This window comes from Chelonoidis abingdonii, chromosome 21, assembly GCF_003597395.2.
Source record: "Chelonoidis abingdonii isolate Lonesome George chromosome 21, CheloAbing_2.0, whole genome shotgun sequence".
NCBI classification, from domain to species: Eukaryota; Metazoa; Chordata; order Testudines; family Testudinidae; genus Chelonoidis; species Chelonoidis abingdonii.
In genome coordinates this window covers 2126883-2152209 of record NC_133789.1, presented here as the reverse complement: position 1 = coordinate 2152209, position 25327 = coordinate 2126883, and the positions used below count along the sequence as shown (strand labels likewise).

The 25327-nt window shown below is 61.2% G+C and overlaps 1 protein-coding gene across 1 annotated transcript; it reads right to left on the bottom strand.

Annotated features, from left to right (window-relative positions):
- Positions 1-14022: 14022 nt before the first annotated feature.
- P3H4 (prolyl 3-hydroxylase family member 4 (inactive)) lies at positions 14023-25307 on the bottom strand. The gene is made up of 8 exons (XM_032788988.2): positions 24852-25307; positions 20351-20500; positions 18868-19039; positions 17796-17924; positions 16869-17014; positions 16405-16488; positions 15680-15821; positions 14023-14298 (listed from the first exon to the last, which is right to left on the bottom strand). The coding sequence occupies exons 1-8, from the start codon at positions 25305-25307 to the stop codon at positions 14285-14287; spliced, it is 1293 nt and encodes a 430-aa protein (XP_032644879.1). The 3' UTR covers positions 14023-14284.
- Positions 25308-25327: the final 20 nt, after the last annotated feature.

The window sequence follows — 25327 nt, the reverse complement described above, 5'->3', positions numbered from 1 at the left end:
CCCTGCCTCCCGGGGTGCTGGGAGCGTGACGAAGCCAGGTAAGTGCCTAGACAGAGAAGGGGGCAGGGCCATCCACCTCTGCCCACAGCTACCCACCACTCCCCAACGCAGGAGCAGAGGCACTGCCAGGAACGCTGCCTGCCCCTGCTCAGGGTGCAGCGCAGCAAGAAACCCCTGGATTTCACATGAACCCGGCCGGTCCAGAAATAAGCCACCCTGGGTCGCAGCACCAGGAGGGAGCTGAGAACTGTCAGGCACTCCAGCTCCTTTGCACTTTGCTTTTCTCTCCACAGACCAGGCCGGCCAATTTCATTTCCTGTTTCTTGCTGGTTACACTCCTGGCTTCCCAGGAACAGCAGCAGCCTGGCACCGACCGCAGCCACGGCAAGGGGGGAGCATACGCTCACCCCCCTGACACTCAACAGCTGGAGTCCAGAGCCCCCCTGCAACCTTTTACTGAATGTCAACTGTGCAGCCTGAGCCAGCTGCTGGATCCAGGCCTCAATACCCCTCCCACTTATGCTGCCGTAAATCAGGAGTAACCCCACTGCTGGCAATGCCATGGCACTGGGGTAAAGCTGGGTACGGCCAATCTGAATCTGGCCCAAGGGGCAGCATAATGGTTGGCTTTGGAGCGTCACTCCTGATCTACACCGGGATGAGAGGAGAACCAGGTGGCCTGTGGTTTTCAGGCCTCTTGCCACACCCAGGCACACGCAGTGGCTGCTGGCTGGGTGTGGATCAAGCTGATCCCTGGAGCCCGAGTCTGGCCACGTCCTTGCAGAAGGGCGGGCTCCAAGAGGCACGTGGCCTCGCTCTCTGGCCCCGCCCCTGTGCAAATCGAATCCCCCAAAAGCCCCAGCACAGGCTCCACAAGGAGACAAGGAAGCAGGGCGCCAACTCCATGAGCGTCGCACATCGTCCCCAACTCCTGCCTTTGCTGGAGCACAGAGTCAGTCGTAAATATTTCAGCAGTGCATTAGGTGCAGTCGATTTCAGGGAAGTGTGCGGCCAGTTCATCTATAATTCACCGGCTCAGCCCTGCAGCCAGAGCTGGGCTTGGTCCCTTGAAGCGTTACACATTATTAATAAACAATACTGGAAAGGCAAAGAGAGGAGGAGGCTGCACTAACCTGGTAGGTCTCATCCCTGCACTGGGCTTCTCCCCTGCGCTTCCGAGCCTGACGGCCGGGGCTGGATTTACAGACACGACAGTCACCTGCTTCCTCCGGCCCCCAGCCCCCCAGGAGATACCCTGACACATCCCCTCCCCCATATCGGAAGGGACCGTAGTGGTCAGCAGAGCCCAGGGCTGGTGGCATCCTAGCCAGGCCAGACAGGCACAAGGGAGACTGGTTTCTGCAGGGGTTAGAGCAGGGGAACCAGAACTCCTGGGCTCTGGTCCTCACTGCGACGGTCCAGCGTGGCCGGAGCTTGGGACAGGCACTCGCCTCCGCACTTCGGGGGTGCCAGGATGTGGGGGGGAGGGGTTTCTGCCTAAAATGAAAAATTATATAGCAAGGGAAAGTATTAATTACAGCTCTGCGAGGGCCCCTCAATCTCGCCCCGCAGCCCCTGCTAGCCCAGCCCTGGGCTCCCCCGTACCCGAGCTCTGCCAGTGCTCCTCACTCCCGACCCGCAGCCCCTGCTAGCCCAGCCCTGGGCTCTCCCCCTCCCCAGCTCTGCCAGGGTCCCTCACTCCCGACCCACATTCCCCGCTAGCCCAGCCCTGGGCTCTCCCCCTCCCCAGCTCTGCCAGGGCCTCTCACTCCCGACCCGCAGCTCCTGCTAGCCCAGCCCTGGGCTCCCCCGTACCCCAGCTCTGCCAGTGCCCCCCACTCCCGACCCGCAGCCCCTGCTAGCCCAGCCCTCGGCTCCCCACAGCTCTGCCAGGGTCCCTCACTCCCGACCCACATTCCCTGCTAGCCCAGCCCTGGGCTCTCCCCCTCCCCAGCTCTGCCAGGGCCTGTTACTCCCGACCCGCAGCCCCTGCTAGCTCAGCCCTGGGCTCCCCCTCAGCTCTGCCAATGGCCCTCAGCCTTGTAGCCAGCTGCCTGCAGCTATTGGAGGCAGGAAGGCACTTTGCATGCAGCTTGGAGGCTGGATATACCACAGCTCCGAGTTTGCACAGAACCAGCTGGCCCTGAGCCTGAGGGCACCTTGCCTGTGGTGCTATGGGATGAACAGATCTTCAGAATCACTTGTGCTGCGTGTGGAGGGGCTGGGAGGGGAGACACAGGGATGGAGGAGGGAGGACCTGTCACACCAGAAGCTGCAGAGGCTAAAGCCTTCCCGGTTCCAAGTTTTTTCCCTCAAACTGCCCATAAATCGACTAAGCACAAATTCAAGCTCCAATCGCAGTCCTGTTGTAGCCCAAGCTGACTGAACATAACATCTGCCTCCTGCATTATTGACACTGTTTGCATTGATTGGCTTCCAGGCTGGCACAGCAGGCTGGCAGCCGTGACAGAAAAGCTGGGGCTGGGACACAGGGTCCCCGCTCCTGGACCATGTGGGCAGTGGAGGGGAAGACAACCCCTCCTGCTCCATGACAGCCTGGCACCATCCCAGGAGTCCGAGCATCAGCCCGTGGCACCGAGGCAGGTCACCCAGGTATGTCTCTCTAGCCAGGATCAAAGGGCAGAGGGGGGGAGCTGGTACCGCTGCTGTCCAGGCTGGACCCGCTCTGGGCCCCAAAGCCACGTTCCCACCATGCACGCGGCACCTGCTGGGCTCTGCATGGCAAAATGCTGCTTCACACACACTTCAGACTGCAGCGCTGCCCCCTCCCTGCCATCCTGCCCCTTGATCCCTCCGCAACCGCCACCTCACCCACCCGTATCCAGCTAGTGTTTGCCCGACTCAGCCAGCCCGCCAGCCCGCAATCCCCTCTCCCATCTGCCTCTTTCAGACATTCCAGGCTCCAGCCCAGGAAGAGACTTTCCGTCCCTTTCCCTGCGTAGGCTGTGGCACGGAGCCAGGGTCCCCAAGGCTCCAGATGGCTTCAAGACACAAGGAGCTCTATGTGCAGGGCTGGAGAGTCCACCACGCCGCACTGGGACTGCAGGGCAGCACCACAGATCCCTCTGGAATTCAAGAGGAACCGCAAGTCAGACACCCTGCCCCAGGCCTGGCGGCAGCAGAAGGAACTCCAGGGGCTCTGTCTGTCCAGGCACGGGGTGCAGGAGCGTCACAGACCCGGCGTGGGGCCTGCAGCGTCAGGCCGTGCATGGGAAGCATCAGGAGAGGTTTGGCCTCATGACTCATGGGGCTCGTAGGAACCTGAGCTCTGGTGGTGGCTGTCCCAGAGCCAGGGGCAGGAGATACAGGCTCTGCTTATCTCAGCCCGACCCTTCATCTGCCAGAGGGCACCTCACCTTTTACCTCATGCCCCTGAAACACACCAGCACAGGCAGCTGGACCGGGACTCCTGGGTCCCATTCCATCTGTGCCTGGCATGACCATATTTCATCCTGCCTCGTGCCTCAGTTTCCCCCTCTGCAGGGGGCTCGAGAGATTACTGCACTAGTGTCCCTGCAGCACCCTAGGATCCCAGTGTGAAAGGGGCTGAGCGAAGGGGGTTATTAGCACCCCTCATTGCAAAGAGAGGCCAGAGCTTGGCTACAGCATGGCCAAGGGCCCTGGGAGCGGATGCATGAGGAGGGACGAGGCAAGTCCCGTTTCTCTGAGGCCCTGCAGGGAGAAGGGCTGGAGTGGAGGGGTAGCTCTCCTGGGTAAATCAAAGCCAGAGGATGGCACGAGAGCAGGGACCAACATCCAGCAACTGTGGGCAGAGCAGCAGGGCCCTGGGCAGACAAATAACAATCCCAGCTGGCTCAGAGAACAGATTTACCCTTCCCTGCAGCAGCTTCTGTGCTGGGATGAGTGAGGCACCAGGACAGAACCCTCCATGGCCAGCACCTGTTTAGGGCTGGAACCCTCCACCCAGTCCCCTGAGGGCCAGAGACAGGCCCCCAGCTCAGCCAGGACCACTCACCCCCCATGGGAAAGCGATGTGCTGAGCCTGGATAGAATTCACTGCCTGTGAGTATGAGACTCAGGAAGCCAGACAAATGGGGGACAGGGGAGGCTGACGCAGCCCAGCCAGGGGCAGGTCCCAGGGGGATCAGATGAGCCCAGCCCCCGTTAGCCTCCCCACAGACGCACCTGGTGAAGCCGCTGCAAAGTCCTCGCTCAGCTGTTCATGCAGGCGTCTGGATCTGGCTGCCTGCAATTCAGGGCAGAGGCCGGAGCTCCGAGCTGCTCTTTCCACTGGTCAGGTTCACATCAGATCCCAGAGGGAGCGGCTCCAGCCCCAGACAAGCAGGACTGCAGCACCCGCCGAGCCCTGGGGGTGGGGAAGGGGAAGGGGGCAGGGCCCTTTGCAAACCCAGATGTAGATCATTGCACAGGTGGTAGGAGCTGCTCTGAGCAGGTCTCAGCCTCCCCTCGCCCTGGTCAAGCTGATGGAAGCCAGGCTGGGCTGCGGGGGCACTTTTAGCTCAGGCCCCATAGCAGCCTAAGAACCAAACAGCTCAGCCCGAAGCACCAGGAAAAAGGGACACGGAGGCTTCAGGACCAGTCCCTCACGCTGCCAGGCCCCAGCTCTTCCCTTCCTGAGGAGAGGGCGCAGCTCCTGCGGGCGGGCGGCTCCGGGGACAGCCTGCCCCAGCCGCACAGGGGGCTCCGGGGACTGTTACTTGAGAGGAAAATGCAGCAGGTGGCAGGAGCTGGTGGCAGGCAGCAATTCCCACCTGCTTCCCCACCAGGCTGGCCAGGGAGTGGCAGAGCTGGGGCCCACAGCATGACAGGGGGGGCTGCAGGTTGGACCTGGGGGGCCACAGGAGAGCTGTGGGTGGGGAGCCCAGGGTGGGGTAGCAGGGGGCTGCACATCATGGCTGAGGGGTGCTGGCAGAGCCGTGAGGCGGGATGGAGGGGTGTCAGCAGGAGCCCATGACTGGGCTGGCTGGGGGGTACACTGCTCAGCCCTCAGGTCAGGGAGAAGAATCACACTCAGCCCTTCCCATTATCCTGGTATTTGAGCCACACAGTGACTCCTGTAGCCCCCCCCCAGACACACAGAGGGGAGGTTGCCAGCAGCTGCTGGCCCAGAGCTGGGTGTGGGAGCCCCCCCTGCCCCTAGCTGAGCCACCTGCATTTCCAGAGTGAGGGGAGCAGGGTCCAGGTGCTGCGTCTGTGGCTCAGTGAGAGGCTGGTATCATGGGGGGAGGCCAGGGCGTGACACTGCCCTGCCCTCTGCCCCACCAAAGAGCTGCCGGACCCGGTCTGGAAAGGGACCGAAATTTCTAGGCAAGGCCACGCCTGGATGAGGCCATGACAGCGTGGTCCAGACACCAGCGCTGATGGGACGGCTCCAGCTGGGTGGGCACCAAGGCCTCTCCATAGAGAAACGAGAGTCTCTGGAGCTTGGGCTACAGAGCCAGGCTCTCAGCTGGGGGCTGAACCAGCCCTCGGAGGGGGGCCTGTAACACGGACGCTGTCGTGTGTTCGCTCTGCTCTTCCCCCTCCCGCGCCCTCAGGGCTCCCGGACCCCCCAGTCAGACCCGAGCAGGGACGTCTGCACAGCTATTTGTGGCACCGTAGCACAAGTCTGAGTCCATCGAGCCAGGGGGTTTCTGCAGCGTGGACGTACCCCCAGAGTTCCCACCCCCCCCGCCTGCCCCAGAGAGCTCCAAGGGGCTGGAGTGCAGCTAGGAAATACCCACTGCTGGAAACTGCCTTGTTCCAGAAACGGCTCCGTTGCAGCTGGGGGAGAGCCAGAGATTTCTCTCGTCTGTGCTGCGTGCACAGGGCCTGAGCTCTGCCGAGCGACAGCGGGTGAGGTTAAACCAAAGCAACCAGCCAAGCAAAGCCAGGCCTTGGTGTGGGCTGGCTTTAAAGAGCCCAGGCTAAAGGAAGAGCCTGAGAGCCAGGGCCCCACCTATCCTGAGCCAGCCGAGTTCCTCACAATTCCCCCGCCTACCCCCTGCGAGGCAGGCGGTGCTGCTGGCCCCCCTGGGAGGCTACGTGACATAGCCAGGGGCACACGGCATCTGTACAGAGCAGGGACTGGAGCCAGGTCTCCTGAGTCCCCAAACCACTGGGCCACCCACCCACCACCCTCTGCCTGGTGTCACTTCACTTCTCCAGGCTTGTCCTTCCCCACGCTCCCTAAAGCACCCGTGCATGGCTGCCCAGCGCCCCGGGACCCTCAGGCACAAGGGGCTGGAGGTACACCCAGGGCTACGGTTTCCTCCATTTAAACTCAGTAGCCCAAAGTTATTTCCTGCCAGGCACCAGGCAGCAACAGCCCCACACTCTGCAAGGTTCACGTTAGGGCTAGCAAGGGGCTCGCCTGCCACAGAGCAAAGCGGGGTCCCAGCCGCCAGCTCGGCCCACCTGTGGAGTTCAGGTTGGGCCTGGTGCTCATGGGGCTGAGGAAGAGAGAGAGCCACTGGCACCTCAAAGGACAGTGCAGGAGAATTACTCACAAATCCACTGCCTCATCCCAGGGCTTTTGTGCCCTGCAGAAATCCAGGTGACAGGAGGGAAACCAGCCCTCATCTGCCTTCAAAAGCAGCCTGCAATGAAAAGCTTGCAACTTGTCTGGCTGCATGCTCCTACGCCACATCTGCATGCTCTCCCTGTGCACCCCCACTGCCCGCACATCTGCATGCTCTCCCTGTGTGTGCACCCCCACTGCCTGCACATCTGCATGCTCTCCCTGTGTGTCCCCACTGCCTGCACACCTGGATGCTCTCCCTGTGCGCCCTCACATCTGGATGATCTCCGTGTGTGCGCCCCCACTGCCTGCACAACTGCATGCTCTCCCTGTGCACCCCCACTGCCCGCACATCTGCATGCTCTCCCTGTGTGTACACCCCCACTGCCTGCACACCTGCATGCTCTCCCTGTGCGCCCCTGTTGCCCACACATCTGCATGCTCTCCCTGTGTGCCCCCACTGCCCGCACATCTGGATGCTCTCCCTGTGCGCCCCCACATCTGCATGCTCTCCCTGTGTGTGCGCCCCCACTGCCCGCACATCTGCATGCTCTCCCTGTGCGCCCCCACTGCCTGCACATCTGTATGCTCTCCCTGTGTGCCCCCACATCTGCATGCTCTCCCTGGGTGTGCGTCCCCACTGCCTGCACATCTGGATGCTCTCCCTGGGTGTCCCCACTGCCCGCACATCTGGATGTTCTCCCTCTCTCGCCACTTGTCTGTTTTATTTGCTTTCTCTCCACGTCCCCGTCCCAGTGCAGGGCCCAGCCTACAGATGGAACAAGAAGCTCATTGGAGTGCCAGGGCCCTTGATGTGTTCATCAGCCTGAGGAATAACCCAGATAAAAGCCCACCGTGCCCCCAAGCCTCCAGACTCGGCTGAGCCGAGCAGCAGGATTCACTGACTCAGTTAGAATGCATTTCCCATCTGGAAGCGAGTGACAGATCTTCAAATGCCCCTCCAAGAACAGGATTTCATGGCCCCGCTGGGAGCCAAGGCCCAGTGTGAATCCTTTCAGTGCGAGGAAGAAAGGAGCCGGAGACGAGCGCTATTCCCTTTCATCTCCCAGATGCCAGCTCGGCCTTCAGAATCCAAAGCCTGCCTCGCGCCGTAATTAACCAGAACAGAGCTCGGCTCCTGTGTGTCTTCTGACCCCTCTGCCACTGCACCCCGCATGGGTCCCTGCACGGTGGAGGTGCCATTAGTGCCATCCGTGCAGAGCAGTGGAAAATGTGCAAACTAGTGCCGTCCGGAACAGCCTGCAGCCCGCGGATGGGTCTCCGGGGCACGGGATTGTGACAGGACCAGCACAGAGGACAGGCTACCCACCTAATTCATGCTCCTTGGCTGCTCAAGGTCAGGAGAGACAGCAGCCGAATTAACCCATTAGGTGCCACACAAACCGCAGTGCCCAACAGGTGAACATGAACCGTGCTGGGGTCCAGGCTAGCTCTGCAATTGGCACACAAGAGGGCACTGGGCACGTCACCGCCCTGCTCCATGCTTCAGGTTCCCTCTCTGGAAAGTGGGTTGATGATCAAAGATGAAGGTGCAAACCCTTTTGGAAGCTTGACTCCCCACCCACCCCTGAGTGAGCAGGGATGCCAAGAGACCAGAGGAGGGACACACGTCGCCCTGGGGCTTTGTGGCTCAGCCCGGTCCCCAGTCAACAATTACGTCCCGGTCAGCAGAGAGGCCAAGCACTGCATGGGCCATGGCGACCGACCTGCCCCTGTGCTCCCAGACGCAGTCGCTGCAGCACAGGGCCGAGGCACCGGGGAGGGAAACCTGCCCTGCTGCTGTGCTTGCTCTAGCTGTTTGGAGGATAAACTGAAGCCTTGGCATGCCAGGGCCACTCTGCCAGCAGCCACGCACTGGCCACACAACATGAACCTCCAGATTACATTTCGGAAGCGGCCATTCCCAGGGAACCTGTGGGTTTTCCTAGAGGACATCGCAGCACGGAGCCGAGCACCCCTCCCTGTGGTTCCAATGAGCCATTGCTGAGGAATGCGGCCGCGGGCCCTTCCCTCCCTGTGGGTGACCCTCGCTCAGAGCCTAGAAGCTCTTCGGGGCAGGGACCATGTCTCTGTTTGGGTCTGTGCAGCACCTGGCCCAGTGGGGCATCCTGGGACAAGCAGGGAGCTGGGTCTCCATGGAGCTGGGAGAACCCCATGGGTTTCTCTTCACAGGGGCCTGGGGGAACCTCTCTCATGGGGGTCATAATGCCTGGGAGCTGCCCCCCCAACCAAGTTTTGCATTTGAAGGACTCCTAGCAAAGGTCAAAACAAAACTTGGCCAAAAATGGTTAAAAAAACAAACCCTTAACTCTGACCAGCCCCCACCCCCAGCATCACCCCCCCGCCAAACCCCAGGGCCTCCCCACAGGCTCTTTCTTACTCAGCCCCAGCTCCCCCATAAAGTGCTGGTGCTCAGCAGCCAGGTGAACATTTGGGGGGTGTAATAAAAACCCAGGGGAGTTCCAGGCTAGCAGGAACGCCCCCCAATCTCCCCATTTCATCCTGGTTCAGTCATTTAGAGTCCCCAGCAGAGCGACCTGGGGCAGTGAGCTCCCACCCCCACCCCACGGCAGATCCATTCCTCACCCCCGGTTCTGCTGGGGCTTTGTGCTTTACACCCCTCTGCAGCTCCAGGATTGTCCTGGGGTTGGCTGAGGAGCTGGGAGAAGCCATGGGGAATGCAGCGCTCATCCCAGCAGGGCAGGGTGGGGTGGGCCCTGGCACCCCCCCAGGGTACACGCTATGATTCAGCCTCTTGGTTTCACTCCTCGGAGCCAGCATCCAAGCGGAGCGAAAACGCCAGCTCAGCAGGGAGAAGCAAGTGTGTGGCTGGCTCCCGGAGCCAGTGCTGGGGAAGGGCGTCCCACTGCCCGCCCTGGGAGTGCAGCACCCGGCACAGGCACCAGCTTGCCTCCATGGGACTGTTACAGCAAAGCAATGTGCACCGCCCTGGCCCCAAGCCGCTGACTCTGCGGCAGAGGGAGCTCCCACTCCTGCTCTGCTGCTAGCACTCGCCCCCAACCCCGTATGGGGCACGGACGGTCCCACCATTGCAGCAGCTCCCTGCACCCTAACGCGGGATGCTGCGAGTAACAATGAAGGCTAGCCCGACCACATCTCCTGGTCCTGCCTCAACCCCAGCCCTGCCTCTGACCCAGCTCCCCGGCCACGCCAGTGATGTGGTGGCCACCCTTATGCTCCCCATGTTCTGGGGATAGGCAGGCCACTGGCCCCTCCCCTAGCATAGACAGAGCAGCCTCAAGGCTGCTGGGTAGCAGAGAATAGGCAGCCCCTGTCCCCCAGTTTGCCCCATGGGCCCTGGAGAGCAGAAAATATTTGGAGCACCGTGGGTTCCACCTCCCAGATGGGCAGGGGGGCTGGTAACTGCTCTCCATCCCCAGCACACAGGGCCAAGGGAGGCAGCAGACTCAAGGGGATGCAGCTGGCACAGATCACAGCCAGGAAGGGAAACATGTCCCTGCAAGTTTGAGTCCCCAGTATCAGGCTGCAGCAGAGGGACCCAGCTGCTCACTCCTGTAAGGAAGGGAAAGGATCCTCAGAGCTGCAGAGACCCCAGCAGGGCGGGGTGGGGCAGGGTGGGGCTCAGCGCTTTCCCAGTGACTGCGAAGTTACCACATTTCCTCTTGGCCCGTTGAAAACCAAGCACCCAAACCAGAGGCCAATGCTGGCCCTGCTCCCGAGGCTGGGCCCTTGTTCCCAGCACAGGCCATGCTCCCATGACCGACCAACCAACTCACATCTCCCAGGCCACTGCAGAGCCCCCAGGCAGGGGAGGGGCCATGCAAAGCAGGTGGGGCAGGGAACAGGCCACACAGGTTATAGCCTCCACCCAGGCACAGGTGAGTCAGATGTTTGTGAGTCTGGGAGGGGCCACCTCCCCTCCCCCACGCCATGGCTCATCCCTCAAGAGGGTGGCAAAGAGCCACCCCTGTGCCCAACCTGCACTGGGGAGGCCTACAGGCCATGGGCCTCCTGCTGGAGCTCCAACAATTCCACAAGTGGCAAATCAGGTGGGGGCCCAACCTGCGCCCCCAGGTCCCTGGAGATCAGAGGGGCCAAGTGCCCAGAGCTGCCTTGGGACTGGCCTTCAGCTGGCTCTCACGGAGCACCCGGGAACTGGAGCCCAAGTGTGTGTGGGGGCTACTGCACCCCCTGACTTGAAGTGGATCTCATTATATCCAGGGTTTAGTTTGGGTCAGTGGCTCTCAGCACCCCTGGTATGGACACATTTGACACCCAGCAATGCCACTGTCTGGCACTGGTGCTGGGCCAGGGGCCCAACAGCCCCCCAGGAGAGTCGCAGCCAGCAGGGCCTGCAGGTGGAAGGGAATGCAGCTCAGACAAAGGGGCTGCCTTGTGTGCCAGCCAGAGAGCAGGTGTGAAGAGGGCAAGCTCCTCTCGGCCCCAAGCACCCCAGCCCTGCCCTGCGGGACCCCTCCAGGGCCAGAGCAATTCCTGCCCTGCCCTGAGTGTCTCTCAGTGCTCTGCAGGGAGCAGCCGTACTGCCAGCTCCTCCCAGGCGGGACCCCAGCATCCCTCTGGGCCAAGTTCTCCAGCATGGAGCAGTCCCAGGGCAGCGCTGCCTGGCTGCAAAGCACCAGACCTACTGGCTCCCTTTGCCCCTCTCCTAATGCTTTGGGCCCACGCCCCCAGGCTGCAACCCCAGATCCCACCAGGAGCAGGAGCCCACCCCACAAGAGCCCCCTGCTCCCTGCCTCATTCCCTACAGCAGCTCCTCCCACGCGTGAGGCTCCCTGCCCCCTCTTCCCCAGCGAGCAGCGCGGCGCAATGGGGCTCAGGGTGATGCACCCCAGCCACAGCAACCTTCCCCACCTGCTCTCAAGGCTCACAGCGCCACCTGGTGGGAGCAGTGGGAACCCGGGGCCAGGCCTCAATCTCACACTGTTCTGCGGGTATGGGCAGGAGCGGGGGCAATGGATAATTGATCTGTGGGGAGCTGAGTCCCCACTGCTGCCCCCCAGACAGGTGCTGTTCTCCCCCCAGCAGTCCCTGCCCCTGAGTAGCTGCCAGGGCTCTGGCATTCTCCAGTGGGGTGAGGTTCAGCCTCACACCCCTCTGCTCACGTTCACTCTCCTGCTCCCTCCGGCTCTGGTGCGCCCAGGCTGGGTGATGGGGCAGGAAGTAGGGGCACCGTGGGGCCATGCTTGCCAGGTGCATGCATCTAGCAGCTAGTGGCACCCTGACAGCTCAGAGGTGAGACACTGGGGGGGAGGGAGGGGGAGCCCCCTTCGCTGTTAAGGCTAAAGGGACCATTACACCCGTAGTAAGATGAGGCCTTGAAACATAAACCCTTGGGATCAGAGACCTGGTATGAGGCCTGAGGAGAGGAATGGTCAAGGCTGTGTTAACATAAAGCAAAGTTCAGCTGTGAGCCAGAGACAGGCCCGACTCGCAGAAGCTGGCAAGGGAAGGGCTGATGCTGCACAAATACACATCCCAAAGGGTACTGGACAGATATAAACATGTGGCCTGATGGTACCAGAACCCGCCGATACCTGCACATTCCCCACAGATAACAAGGACGGGGCAATGGGGAATACGATGGATAGCGTTGCTTTGTTCAAACCAACATAAGAGGTGAGAGGCAGCACCGTACTGCCTAGAGGGGTTGCACCTCAATGTCAGGAGAGACGTGTAACTTGTTTGTACCTGTGTATAAGAATGCATCCCAGGGCGGTGTCTTTGTCTGGCCAAGGGGACAGTGGAGTGTCCCGCCACTGGCTGAGCTGTGTCCATTGTCAGGGAGCACTAGCAGAACTGTAGACATCTGATCCAGGGAGCTAGAGACTGTTTGGTTTGACAATGAACCTGGCCGGGTGCCTTCGTACCTTATCGGAGTCTGTGGTCACTGCAGGTTCTCTCGTGGTCTGCTGTGCCAGCGATCTGCGCAGGGCCGGGGCAGCACACAGAGGGAACACGCAGGCAGCCAATTGTTATCAACATGGGATAGAGCAGAGCACCACGCCAGCAGCATCTGACAACACCGCCATGACAACGGCACCCATCGGGCCTGACCTGCACCACACAGACCGGAGAATCCCACCCAGCGATTCCTGCACCGAGTTTGGGGACTGGGGTAGGACAAGGACAGGTCAGTTACCATGGCCCACGCAGTGCTTGACCTCTCTGCTGAGCAGGGGTGGAGCTGTCGTGCTGCCCTTAAAACAACCCCCCCACCCCCAGCATGGATTTAAAGCTCCTGCGTGATGGAGAATCTGCCACATCCCCTGGAGAACCAGCACCAGCCCCTCTAGGCCCAGCTTCCTTGGTCTGGTGGAGGTAGTTACAACCCATGATCCATTTGCCTTTCAGCCTGTGAGGGGGTTTCCCAGACCACGGGTCCTTCTCCCAATTCTTCTCAACTCCCACCTCCAGCCTGACCCCAGAACCAGACCCAGCCCACGCAGAGAGGGAATCACAGCCCAGCAGCCGTGCAGGGAGGCTCAGGCAGCAGGGAAAGGACCCATCCAGATTTTATTAAAGTTTAGCACACATATAAAAAGGAATTGTCCAAGGCAGGAACTATTAAATTAATGGAGAATAACCTCACCAAAGGCTGGTCTCGTGAGAGACGCCGAAGCACTCGGGGTGGTCGAGTGCCACCAGGCAGCCCCAGCGCCACAGGCTGCCAGCTGCAGCTAATGTGCAGCCCCTGGACCAGGGGGCAGCTGCCTCCCTCACCATGCAAGCAGCCACCACTCCAATGTAACTTGGGTCACCAGTGGAATGAGTTTAGTGGGGATCCTCCATAGGCCCTGAAATGCTGAGAGATTTACACACACCGTAACCACCACTGCACAAGGCACCGTTCGGCGGCGTGCTGGACAAAAACCCAGGGCTGGAACGCCAGGGGCTGCAGCTCAGGGTGGAGGGGCACTGGGGGCTGGGGTAGGACTGGGCCAGCAGGGGGCTGGACTGGGATACACGGGGAGAGAAGGGGATTTGCCCAGCCCCTGCCTACACTGTGTCTGAGCCTCACCAGCCCCTCCGCCACCAGAAACGGATCAAGACAACTGAAACCATGTCCGTCCCCATCTGCCCCTATCCTGCAAGACTGCCAGCCATGGGGAGGGTTACAGGCTAATCCCAAATGGCTGCAGCGAAGGTTCCCAACTGCCCCCAAACTGCCCCCCAAACAGGGGGAATTTTCTCCTCCAGGCATAGCAGGGGGACGACACAACGGGAGCGATAGTTCAGAGAGTCACAAGGTCTTCACCCAGCATGTGTGGTAGTGGCCCAGAGGGGCCATTTCCCATTCACCCCCAACTCGCTCCACCCAAGGAGCCTCGTTATCCAGCCAGGGGGTCCAGCACAGCAGAGGTTGGTCCTGGGGTCCTCACATGTTAGCGGGAGGGTGGGCTCTTATTCAAGTACTGTAACGCGAGGCCTCATGGGAAAAGCAGGCGACGCTTGGGATTGGTTCAGAGGTGCCGGAGCTTAGCCAATGGGATTGAGGGGTCCATGAATTATTTAAGAAGGTTTAGGCACAAAAGGTAAAGGCAGAGAGGTCCCGGCCGGTCGGGATCCCCGGGCGCACCTGTGTTTATACATGGCAGAGCCTGGGGGAGCCCCTCGCCCCCCAGCTCCCACAGGGAGAGGTTATTTGGGGCCATCAGCCCCCCGGCCCCTTTGGCCTAGACCCAGGTGAGATGATGGGGCTGAAGGGCTGTCGGGGCAGAGACCCGGCTGCAGATGCCACTCGGCCCGTGTGAATGCAGCTCATCGGATCCTCTCTGCAAACAAAGAAGAGATCCATTAGGGGTGAGCGCAGCTGCATCTCGGGGCACCGGGCTAGGAGGGCCTGGTCCCTGTTTCTGGGCCCACCACGTCTCAGGAACTGCCCAGGGTAGGCCAGGAGTGCCAAGCACCTCCTCCAAGGGGACTGTCTCAGGCCCCCCCGGCCGGTGCCAAGCATGTGCACGGGGCTGCGGCTGGAGAACCTGGGGCACTGGCGGAGAGGAGAGCGGAGACTGAAGTGCTGGGCAATCCCTTCTGGGGGAGCAGAGCATGAGCAGGGAGGCACAGAGCGCGGGTTTAGGCACAAAAGCAAAGGCAGAAAGGTCCTGGCCCATTGGGATCCCCGGGTGAGCCAGTGCTTATACACATCAGAGCCTCCGAGGCAGCTCACGGCTCCCCCAGCCTGGATCCAGCGTCCTGCAGACCAGGCGTACTTCTGCAACTGGCAAACGCTGCCTGATCCATCATCTGCTGCGTGGTTCGGAGCTTAGGGGCAAAGCTGCTGTTTCACCCAGGCTCGTGGAGCTGGGGGAGGGCTGGGGGGGTGATAACACCCCACTCCCCTCAGTCGTCATGGGCAACGCCAACGGAAGAAATTCCCAGCTGTGCAGTATGGCGCCTGCACCCTGCCCAGGGTCTTGCAGCTCCAGACCTGGCGGGGAGGGAGGCTGCACTGACAGCCGTGGACAGCAGAGGCTGCCCACAAGCACAGGTCATTGCCAGAGCCATGCAGAGGCAGACCCGGCTGGGAGCTGGGATCACACCCGGACAGGACAGAGGCAGCAGGAAGCAAAGGGGGAGGGAGGAGAGAGCCCAGCCCTGCACAGACACCTGAGCGAGCCTCGCTAGCACTAGCATAACGAAGGCCCTTCGGGGAAGCAGCCGCCCTGCAGAAGGGGGTTGGCCAGCCCGCAGACTTTGCTCTCCTTGCCTGGAGCAAAGGCCTTTGTGCTCTGGTGGAAGGCATGGGGGGGTGTTGGTTCGAGATGGCAACACCCCATGGGAAGATGGGGGTGCTCAACACCACTCAGGATCAGACCCATAGTCCTGGCGAGAGGCTGGGCTCCCCCCATGCCATCCCCCACAGCCTCAGCCCTGCCCTGGAGGGTCCCAGCCCGGGGCAGGAGGAGAAGGGTCTCTCTCGAAGGGGGCAGCCAGTGGGGGGCTCTAGTAAAGAGGTAGCCTTGGGGGGCCGGTGGCCAGGCTGTGCTGTCACCCCAGGAGCCACCTGGGCTGTTGCTCCTCTCAGCTCCCTGGGCCCAACAAGGGCGGTGGGGCTCCTGCTGCATCCGTGGGACAAGGGGAGACTGTGGCTGCCCTCCCACCACCCCAAGCCTCACAGGCCCTGGGAGGTGGTGGGAACCTGCAATCAGTAACCTTGGTTGGCTTTGTCCCCTTTGGACTTGGGCTCCTGCCACCACTCAGCAAAAAATCCCTCCTCATAGTCGCCTTGGCCTTCAAACTCGCTGTCTGTGGGCAGGTCCTGCCCGTCCGGCTCTGCGTCCTCAGCCAGCTCCATCTGCAGCACAGGGAGGGAGAAGCCGTCACCGCCCAGGGCAGGCCTGTCCCTGGGCCTTTGCTCAGCAGAGCAAGAGAAGACCCAGCAGGAAGGGGATAGTCTACCCCTCCCTCCATAGGAACCGGTGTGGGATCACCCCTGGACTGCACTCTCCAGAGCCCCCCGGGCAGGAGCCCGCCCCAGTCCAGGAGCCGGTGCTGAATCACCCCCTACCCTGTTCTCCAGGACTTCGGCAGCCTCGTTTCAATGGGCACTCCCTGCTTCTCCCCTGGGGAGACCTTTCCAAAGCCACCTGCTCAGCCAACACCTTAGACCTGTTTGTATCAGCGAGGTGCACAGGGCTCATTTCACCCAGCACCAAAATGCAGCCAGCTCTGGGGCGGGGCCCAGCGGCACTGGGTGCTGCTATCAAGCAGCTGTTACTGAATCAGCACAGCCCAGGGCTCCCATCCAAACAGCGCCGTGGCCCAGCCCTGCTCAGGTCCCCGCCCAAAGGGTTCCAGCAGCAGAAAGCTGAATGGGGGGGCTCCTCTCACCCCAGCCCCCACCCCCATCTTCAGCAGCTGCCCCAGCCCCAGCTCACCTCGTCGTCAGCCTGCAGATACTGCTTGGCAAAGTCCAGCAACTTCTTCTGCACGGCCGTCTGGTTGTGATACTGCAGCGCCTCCTTGGAGGGGACAGGAGGGGGCACGTCAGCCTCACTGCCGCCCCCAGGGCCAGGAGCGGTTCCCAGGCAGAGCCGGCCCCTGGCCAGAGTGGAAAGGGTTAAAGGGTACCAGGACAAGCTGGGCCAAGGCAGCAGGGCACACTCAGTTCCTGCGCTCAGGTCATCTGGGGGTCCCTGTGCCAGGGTGGGAGGGGAAACCCCCTGCAGGGCCCCCAATCAGCCATCAGAGTAGTTCCAGGCTCCCAATCTCCAGGAGCTGGGCTCACCCCCCACCCAGCTCCCCCAAACCCTGAGATGGGGGTTTAGCCTCCCCTGGAGCCAAGGGCTGAGCCCTGCCTGGTCCCAGGAGCCATTGATGGGCACCATGAATCAGTCCTCACCGGGCGGGGACTGAAGTCATCGTCCTCCAGGTGCCAGCGCTCGCGGTAGAACCGATAATAAACCAGGTTCTGCTGCATCACCTCGTCCGCCGGGTCAAAGAGCATGTAGCTGGAGACGCTCTGCACCGCATTCTTCACGTCGTTCACTGCACCAGAGCCAGGCGTGAGTGGGGGGGCATGGGGCACAGAGACCCCACACACACTGCACCAGAGCCAGGCATGAGTGGGAGGCGTGGGGCACAGAGACCGCACACACACTGCACCAGAGCTGGGCGTGAGTGGGAGGCGTGGGGCACAGAGACCCCACACACACTGCTCCAGAGCCGGGCGTGAGTGGGGGGCGTGGGGCACAGAGACCCCTCCCACTGCAAAGGGCCAGGCACTGGGGTGGTGCGTGAGTGGAGGCATGGGGCACAGAGACCCCCCGCACTGCATCAGAACCAGGCACGGGGCGAGGGGGCGTGAGTGGGGGACATGAGGCACAGAGACCCCTCCCATTGCAAAGGAGCCAGGCATAGGAGGTGCAGGGCAGATACAGACACACCACACTGCGTGAGAGCCAGGCGCGGCGGGAGGTGAGTAGGGGGCATGGGGCAGAGAGAGAACCCCCTTTGCATAAGGACAAGGACCCCCCAACATGAGCCTTCTCTGATCCTATCTCCTCACAGCACAAGGGGCCATGGGGCAAGGCCCCCCACTCCAGACAGACAAGAGGCACCCCTCCCACAGCACTGAGGGGTTGTGGGGCAGGGCGACCCCCAATAGGAGAGAGACTCTGAGATGGTCAGGTGCTGGCTGCAGATGGAAGGGGCAAAAACAGGCAAGGGTGCATGGAGGGGGAAATCAAGCCCCTGCCCCTCAACTGCCCACCAGGTCTGCCCCCCCCAGCGAGGGCCGGTGAACCAGGACGCGTCCCCAGGGACTCACGCTTGTAATAGGCGAACTGCAGGTAGTGGTACATGGTGGCCACAAACTTCTCCACAAAGTACCCGCCCACGTTGGGCGTCAGGTCGGCCTCGCAGTCCACCTTGCACTGCAGCACGTCCACGAAGTGATCTGGGAGGAAACACCCGTCATGCCGGCCCGGCATCCCCAGGCCCCGGCCTCCCTCGCCCACAGCCGCCGGCCACCGCTGCCCAGGAAGACGAACCCCCCAGCAGCTGATGGTGGGATAACCTGCCACACAGGGAAGTTTCTCCCTGACCCATCACTTATGGGGCGCCTTGTGCCACAGCGCACGAGGCTCATCTCTCTGCCATGCCTCTGGGGTTTCTCGGACCAGCTGGATTGAACCACCCGCCCCCCCATGCTGCTCTTGCTGTTCCCTCCAGCCAGGCAAATGGCCCGTGTCCCTACCCTTTACATCAGAGCGGCCAGGCTGGGTCAGACCAAGGGTCCATCCAGCCCAGTGTCCTGTCTGCCGACAGTGGCCAATGCCAGGTGCCCCAGAGGGAATGAACAGAGCAGGGAATCAGCAAGTGATCCAGCCCCTGTCACCCATTCCCAGCTCCTGGCAAACAGTGGCTAAGAACAATCCCTGCTTGTCCTGGCTAATACCCATTGTATGGACCGATCTTTTGAGGGTGGGGGGCATGGGAACTCCCCCCTCCCTGAACCCAGCAAAAGCGCCGGATCCACAGTCCTGGAGACAGACTCCTCTGCGCATCCTGGGAACACGTGTAACCTAGGCAGCAGTAGGCTGAGCTCCCTGTGCTCCCCAAGAGGGCCCCATCCTCAGCCCTACCCCAGGGGTATCTGGCTACAAACAGACTGAGCCCTACCCCCACCTCACGTCATGCCAGGCCCCGGGGAGCCTCTGTGGAGAGCCACCTGCCCCCGGGGACCCACACGCGTGTGTGAATGGGAAACAGGCGGCTCAGGGGACACAGAGGCTTCCATCACCTCTTGGCCATTTCTCCCCAGTACCCAGCAGCAGAGCCTGCCCCGTGGCTCCATGAGGTGCCCCCACCCGCCACAGGCCCAGGGATGGGCGCCCCACCTGCAATAGCCGGGTAGAAGTCCTTGAACTCCCGCAGCTCATAGGCGCCCTCGCAGCCAGCCAGGCAGTTCTCGTAGGCTTTGTAATACTCCGCCAGCGCATGCTCCATGTCTGCAATGCTGCTCCGGAAATCCCCACTGTTATACAGTTTCACAGAGCGCACAAACACTGTCTGCAGGGATCGGAACAGCCCCGCGTCACGGGTGGGTCCCCGCCAGGCCCTCACCGCAGCGGGAAAGGGGGCAGATCCAGCCCCTCGGCCGTCTCCTCCTGGTCAGCATGAGGGCCGGGGCTTTGACTGGGGCTGCCTGGAATTCAGCCCTGGGCAGAAGGCCCTGCCCCAGGCCCAGGTAGCACAGAATCAGAGACTCTCAGGGTTGGAAGGGACCTCAGGAGGTATCTAGTCCAACCCCCTGCTACACTGACGAGTCCCTCTTGATTTCTGTATCACTCGAGTTCCTCTTGATGACTCAGTGGTTCGAAGCCTGGTGAGTAAAGTCATCACCGGCGCCTTGTGTTCTGCAAGGGCTGAATTCCCAAGCAGGGCCCAGCTTGAGCACAAACCGCCCCAGCTGTCTGCATGACAGCAGCCCCCGGGGACGCTCCAGATGACAGCAGTGGGGACGGGACAGACATGAGCACAGCAGCCTCCAAGGTAACCCAGATCCTGCCCCCAGCGCAGGCTGGAGAGCACCCAGAAGGGTCGGGCACTGAGCAGACAGCTGGTCCAAACCTCAACGCCAGCACAGCTAGGGCTCCGCTAAGTTCTCCTGGTGTCCTGGGCCGGCAGGTCCCACTGGGAGCTGCACACACCGACACAAGGGCTGCATCTGGCTCCTGGCATCAGCCAGGGACCAGGCCGTCTCAACCTGTTTCCGGGGGGTGTTCCAGCCTAGCTCCCCACCCCGCTCCAGAGACGTGGATTTCTGCAACGCTGATCAAGGAGCAGACAGGGCCTTCGAGCAGAGCCCAGGAAATACAGGTGTACCCTCAGGCAGTGAACACCTCCCTCCCCGTGGTCCTGCCACAGATGGGAGCTCATGGCACGATCTGGAGCACAACGAGCTGCAACCTAGGGCCCAGCCTGCCTCTTTCTGCTCCAGGAGCAGCCAGCGACGGGACAGGGCCCAGCATAGCCCCTCCTGCTGCTCTGAAAGCAACAGCTTCACTGTTACCGCTGACCCTCGTGGGGGCCGAGGGGAGGGAGTGAGACTCAGACAGACCAGACCCACTCTTCAAAGAGGTCCTGCTGGCGATAGGGTGGCCAGGGCCAGGCACGATGCAGAGATAATCCGTCAAACCTTCCTCCCCAGAAACTCCTTGAGGCACCCCAAACCTGACCTGCAGCCCCCCATTCCAGGCATGGTCACCCCCTCACCCAGCTCTGTCAATGTCCTCGATCCTGGCCCACAGCTCTGCTGATGCCTCCCAATCCCAGCCCGCATCCCCTAACCCCAGCCTGGCCCCCTGGGGACGCACTCACTTCGTAGGGCTGGGCCTCCAAGTCCACGAGGTACTCGTCCACGTCCAGCATGGTTCTGTAATAGTTCAGGTACTTCAGCGTCATCTCATGCTTGGGATTCTTCTGCAGGAAGGTGTGAGCGGCAGACACGGCTTTCTCCACCTTATTGGCCTGAGAGAGGGAGAGAATCGCATGACACTGCAGGCCAGGGTCTCTCCTGGCCATCCCAGTGAGCTCAGTCCCGGGTTCACGTCAGCTCCATGTGGGGCTCAGCGTCTCCATTCTGGCCAGCCACCAGCCCAGAAAATCCACACGGCTCCTACTGCCTACACCAAAGCTGGGATTTAGTCATCCCAGCCCAGCTAGCACAGCACAATCCCACAGCCCAGACACAGGGCTTTATATTCACACGACTTCTTCCCCTTCCCATGGGGGGCTAAGCTATCCCAGGATAACACCATTATACCAGTCCAACAGCATCCACCCCACGGGCTTGTCTGCTTCACCTGCACCGGTGCAGCGACCGAGATACAATTTAGGAGGGCGGACGCAGCCCCAGAAGCACTCAGCCAAGGGGCGAGCTGCCAGGGAAACGAGTGGAATTGCCGTGGCTGGAGAGATTTCTAAGCAGGGATCGGCACCCGTCTGCTGGTCCCTGTTTTCTAGGCCCCACAGAAACATCTGCTCCTACCGAGGTTCTGAAAACATATCCTCATGTGACACAGGCAAAGAGACTGACGCAGAGCCATGATCTCAACCCACCTTTCCTCAATCCCAGCCACTGTATTAGCCCCTAAACCATCCCTCCCCTCCTGGTGTTTCTTTCACATCCCAAGATCATACCAGACCGAATGCGGGAAAGCAGCTCTCCGGCACTCTGGTCTGGAATACACTGGCTCCTTTATTTGCCCCCGAGTGGCTGGGACACGCTCAACCCTCTTGTGCAGAAGGCAGTGCGGCATGCTGCTAATTCTCTGGCTGCTAACCCAGCCGAGCTGCAAGTGATCGCACGGGATCACCGGGCCAAGGCGGCTGGCACAGCTAGCGATGCAAAAGGAGCCCAGCGTGGGTTCAGGGACCTTTCCTGGTAGGAATCAGCCAATGCGGTGCTGGTCCCCAGTGGTGGCTAGGATCAGCAGCAGCAGCCCTGGGGCCAGTCTGCCCCCACCCCTCTGCACCTCAATAGGAGCTGGACCTGCTCAGCCCCTTGGCCAATCAGGCCACGTCTGGTTGGGTCCCTAAATATGGAGTTTGGAGTCTAACTTTATCCTCTAGCGTCTAATTTTCAGTCAGGTTCCCAAGTGATTCTGGGGCCCAGGTAGCCACAGGTTAGGGGTGTTTCTCAGGTCAGTCAGGTCTGATTGCACATCAGATTGTTTCTGCTCATCAGCCTATAGGCCCGCTGGCTGGGATCTTAAATGGCATTTCTCCACCATCTCCTACCAGCCGTATGGACTGCCCCAGCATTACCAAGCCTCAGATTCTGTGGTTCCAGGCTGAGAGTCCCTCAGCCGGAGGTGTGGCTGCTGAGGCTGAGGGGAAAACCTTACGTTAGCAGGAAGGACAGACTGTCCCGCTGAGCAGGAGCCTCGCGTCTTTGGCCTAGAGGAAACTAGCCAGTAACTCCAAGTGTGCACAAACGCCCGAGCAAACTGCTGCCTGCCGTCCATCTGCAAAAGACAGACTCCTCCCAGCATGGCACATGGAAAGGGCAGCTTGGATTCAAACTGGGGCACTTTAAACGAGGCCTCAAAGGATCCATTTGCACTCCAGGAGCAGTGAAAACGTGTCACTCTGGCAAATGGCTAAGTCACCCATAGCATGGCTCATTCGATGGCATTCAATGGGTCAGAACTGCGGGATCAGACCTAATTAATCCTCCCAACCACTCCCTGCTACCCCCCCTTATTATCCCTGCTTTACAGATGGGGAAACTGAGGGACGGAGCAAGGCAACATGACTTGCCCAAGCTTGCACAAGAAGTAGGTGCCAAAGTCAGGAGTAGAACTGAGGGATGCTGACTCCCAAGGTCTTTGCTCAGGCCACTGGACTCCCAGCCTCCCCCGGCTTTGCGGGCAAATCCAACAGAAAGAGAAGCTAGAATTGCAGGGCAGAGAAAGGTGGTTGAGTGACTGATGGATCCGTGCGCACAGACGTCTTCTCTAGCAAACTGCAAAGAAAGAAACTAAGCAAATGGTCTTCTCCCGCCTGCCCCTACCCCCAGGAAAACCCTTTCATCAGCCTGTTCAGATAACTCTTCCTGACCGTGTACAAACTGGGAGTCCGGGCGAAACCTTTTGATTCTCCCTTTTACCTTGTGCTCTCCAAAAGCCATTAACATTTCGGCCATGTGGACACTACGGGCACACTAGGCCTGGGCATGCCCCAAAGGACCCCCCCACACCTCTCCCAAGGTAAGCAGACTCCCCATTCCAGCCATGCAGTTGGACAGCAGCACTGGCTACATCTGACCACGCGAAGTGAACACGACCTTTCCCTTGGGCTAGAGGGGAAAACAGACTCTGATCCAGAAAACACAAGTTTTGGAACTTTTACCTTCTCGGAATGGCAGGGCTGGAGCGGAGGGTCAGGGCTGGAGCAGAGGGGGCAGGGCAGAGCTAATAGGGCCAATGGGCCAGTGAAACAGTAGGGAACAGTAGCCAGCGAAGGGTCCATAACACTGATCTATCCCCCCCTACCCCCTGGCCAAGGATCCCTGCAGGTCTGTGCTCAGCAGTCACGCAGCTAGCCTGCTCCTGATACAGGGGACGTGGCATTTGCATTCCTCCTACAAATCCAAGTCAGGGGGCTTCCTGGCTCCAGCTGTGGGGAGGGCTGGCCAAGGGGGTGGGGAGAAAGGGGAGGAGAAGGGGGGGGGAGAGGAGAAAAGAAAAGACCAGAAGCAACTGGCAAAGGTTTTAACACTCCATCCTGGCGCGCACGAGCTACACACCGATCCCAGCTGCTGACACAGAGCCTGCAGCTCCTGCTCGATGTGATGGGGTTGAAAAGCAGCACAGATTGTGAAAAGGAAACAATGACACATCACATAACGCACACGGCTGCTGGCCAGTCCCCTTAAACCCACTGAGCAAAGCACTCGGAAACACCCCAAATGCCACATTCCTGCTCTGGCTGGGAAGGGAACACACCGAGAGGGCCCCACTGCACCAGAACTCCAGACTGGGGACCAGCTCACATTCACACAAGCCCACAGAGACTAAGGGGGGAGGGCACCCAGGCACAGCCCAGAGCTTGGTCTCTGCCCGGCATCTGGCTCCTGTGGAACCCAGAGATGCCAAGGGCAGAAGGGGCTGTCGCGATCATCCGCTGACCCGAGCGCCCTGCAAGGATTTATTATCTGATAAATGCCCACAATGTGCTCTGGGCGGATAAGATGCAGGGCGCAGATGTTGCCCCCTGCCTGGAGAAGCCAAAGGGCCCAGTCCTGCAAACCCTCATACAAGCAGTGCCCGAGACTCCAGGAGGCCAAGTCCAGCTCTCGGAACTGCGGGGCCCGATTTGAATACCCGGCGGCGGTCTGGGTCTTCAGCTGCACTTAGGCAGCGGGGGGTTCTTCACTTGCTCCGGGTCTTCCGTGGCACTGAAGGATTCCCCGCTGCTGAAGTGCCGCCAAAGACCCAGACTGCCACTGGGTATGTAAAAAATAATTTAAAATTTAAAAGGTGTCTACCTAATGCGCAGGGGCCGATTCGCCGGCCCTGCAGAAGGCCACCTGCGTAGGCCAATGTGAGGGACTGGGCCTGAATCGGGGAGACACTGAGCAGGCAGGAGGCCCCAGGAAGGGGTGACAAACCAGTGAAACAACTTGGTGAGACAGGTATGTGAGAAAGGGGCCCAGCGACAGAGCAGGAGCCCTGGGGCAGGAGGCTCCCAGACACCGGGGCACATACAGGGTGACCAGACGTCTCGATTTTATAGGGACAGTCCTGATAGTTGGGGCTTTGTCTTATATAGGTGCCAGGAGCAGCGCCGGGGTTTTTGGTGCCCTAGGCGGGGGTCCTTCTGCTCTCGCGGTCGTTGGAGGCAATTCTGCGGCACGGGGGTCCTTCCGCGCTCTGGATCTTCGGCAGCAATTCTGCAGCGGGTCCTGGAGCGAGTGAAGAACCCGCCGCAGAACTGCCGCCGAAAACCCAGAGCGCGGAAGGACTCCCCACTGCCGAATTGCCGCCAACAGTGGCAAAATGCCACACCCCCAAATCCTAGTGCCGGTCGCCTAAATGGCAGCGCCAGCCCTGACAGGTGCCTATTCCCCCACACACACACCCTGGCCCGCTTTTTCACCCTTCCTGGCTGGTCACATCCCTCCCAGCCCGGTTTGAAAATGGATCCCAGCCCCCACCCCCAAAACACTAACCGCTGTGTCTCCAGTCCCCCTGAGGTGCAGAGCCCGCGGGGACGGCTCAACCCTGCACCCACGCGAGACAGTGGCGCCCACGGGGCTGGACAGTGCGCGGAGTTGTCACCACCCCCCCTGCGCGCAGCCTGCGCCCCGGCTCACCTTGAAGAGCGCGTAGTGCAGGTACTGGTAGGGTGCGCGGCGCTGGAAGTCGCGCAGGGTCTCGGCCGGAGGGTAGCGGAGCTGGAAGACGGGCAGGCCGCGCTTGCACCTCCGCAGGCAGGCGGCGCGCTGCAGGACGTGCCCGAAGAGCTCCAGCTCCCGGCCCCACTCCTCCTCCTCCTCCTGCGCGGCCGCGGGCTGCGCGCCGCCCCCCGCGCACTCCCGGTGGCAGTGCGCCTCGCTGTCCCGCAGCAGGCGGTGCAGGCGCAGGCTGGCCTCCAGCCCGCGGGCGCTCTCCTTCCAGCGCTCCCCCTCGTACAGCTCCAGCGCCGCGGCGTAGGCGCTCTGCAGCGGCACCAGCTCGGACCGCGGGAAGCCGCGGAAGCTGTACTCCTCGTACTGCGCGGCCGCCGCCGCCAGAAGCAGCAGCAGCAGCCGCGGGCCGCCCCGCTCCATGCCCGCCCGGCTCCTCTGCG

Bases quoted from the DNA above. Each gene is read 5' to 3' on its own strand.
- P3H4 (XM_032788988.2), bottom strand. From the start codon at position 25,307: ATGGAGCGGGGCGGCCCGCGGCTGCTGCTGCTGCTTCTGGCGGCGGCG. The intron at 19,040-20,350 runs GTGAGTGCGTCC...CGATCCCTGCAG, and splicing joins TGGAGGCCCAGCCCTACGAA to ACAGTGTTTGTGCGCTCTGT. The intron at 17,925-18,867 runs GTGGGGCGCCCA...GTTTCCTCCCAG, and splicing joins CTTCTACCCGGCTATTGCAG to ATCACTTCGTGGACGTGCTG.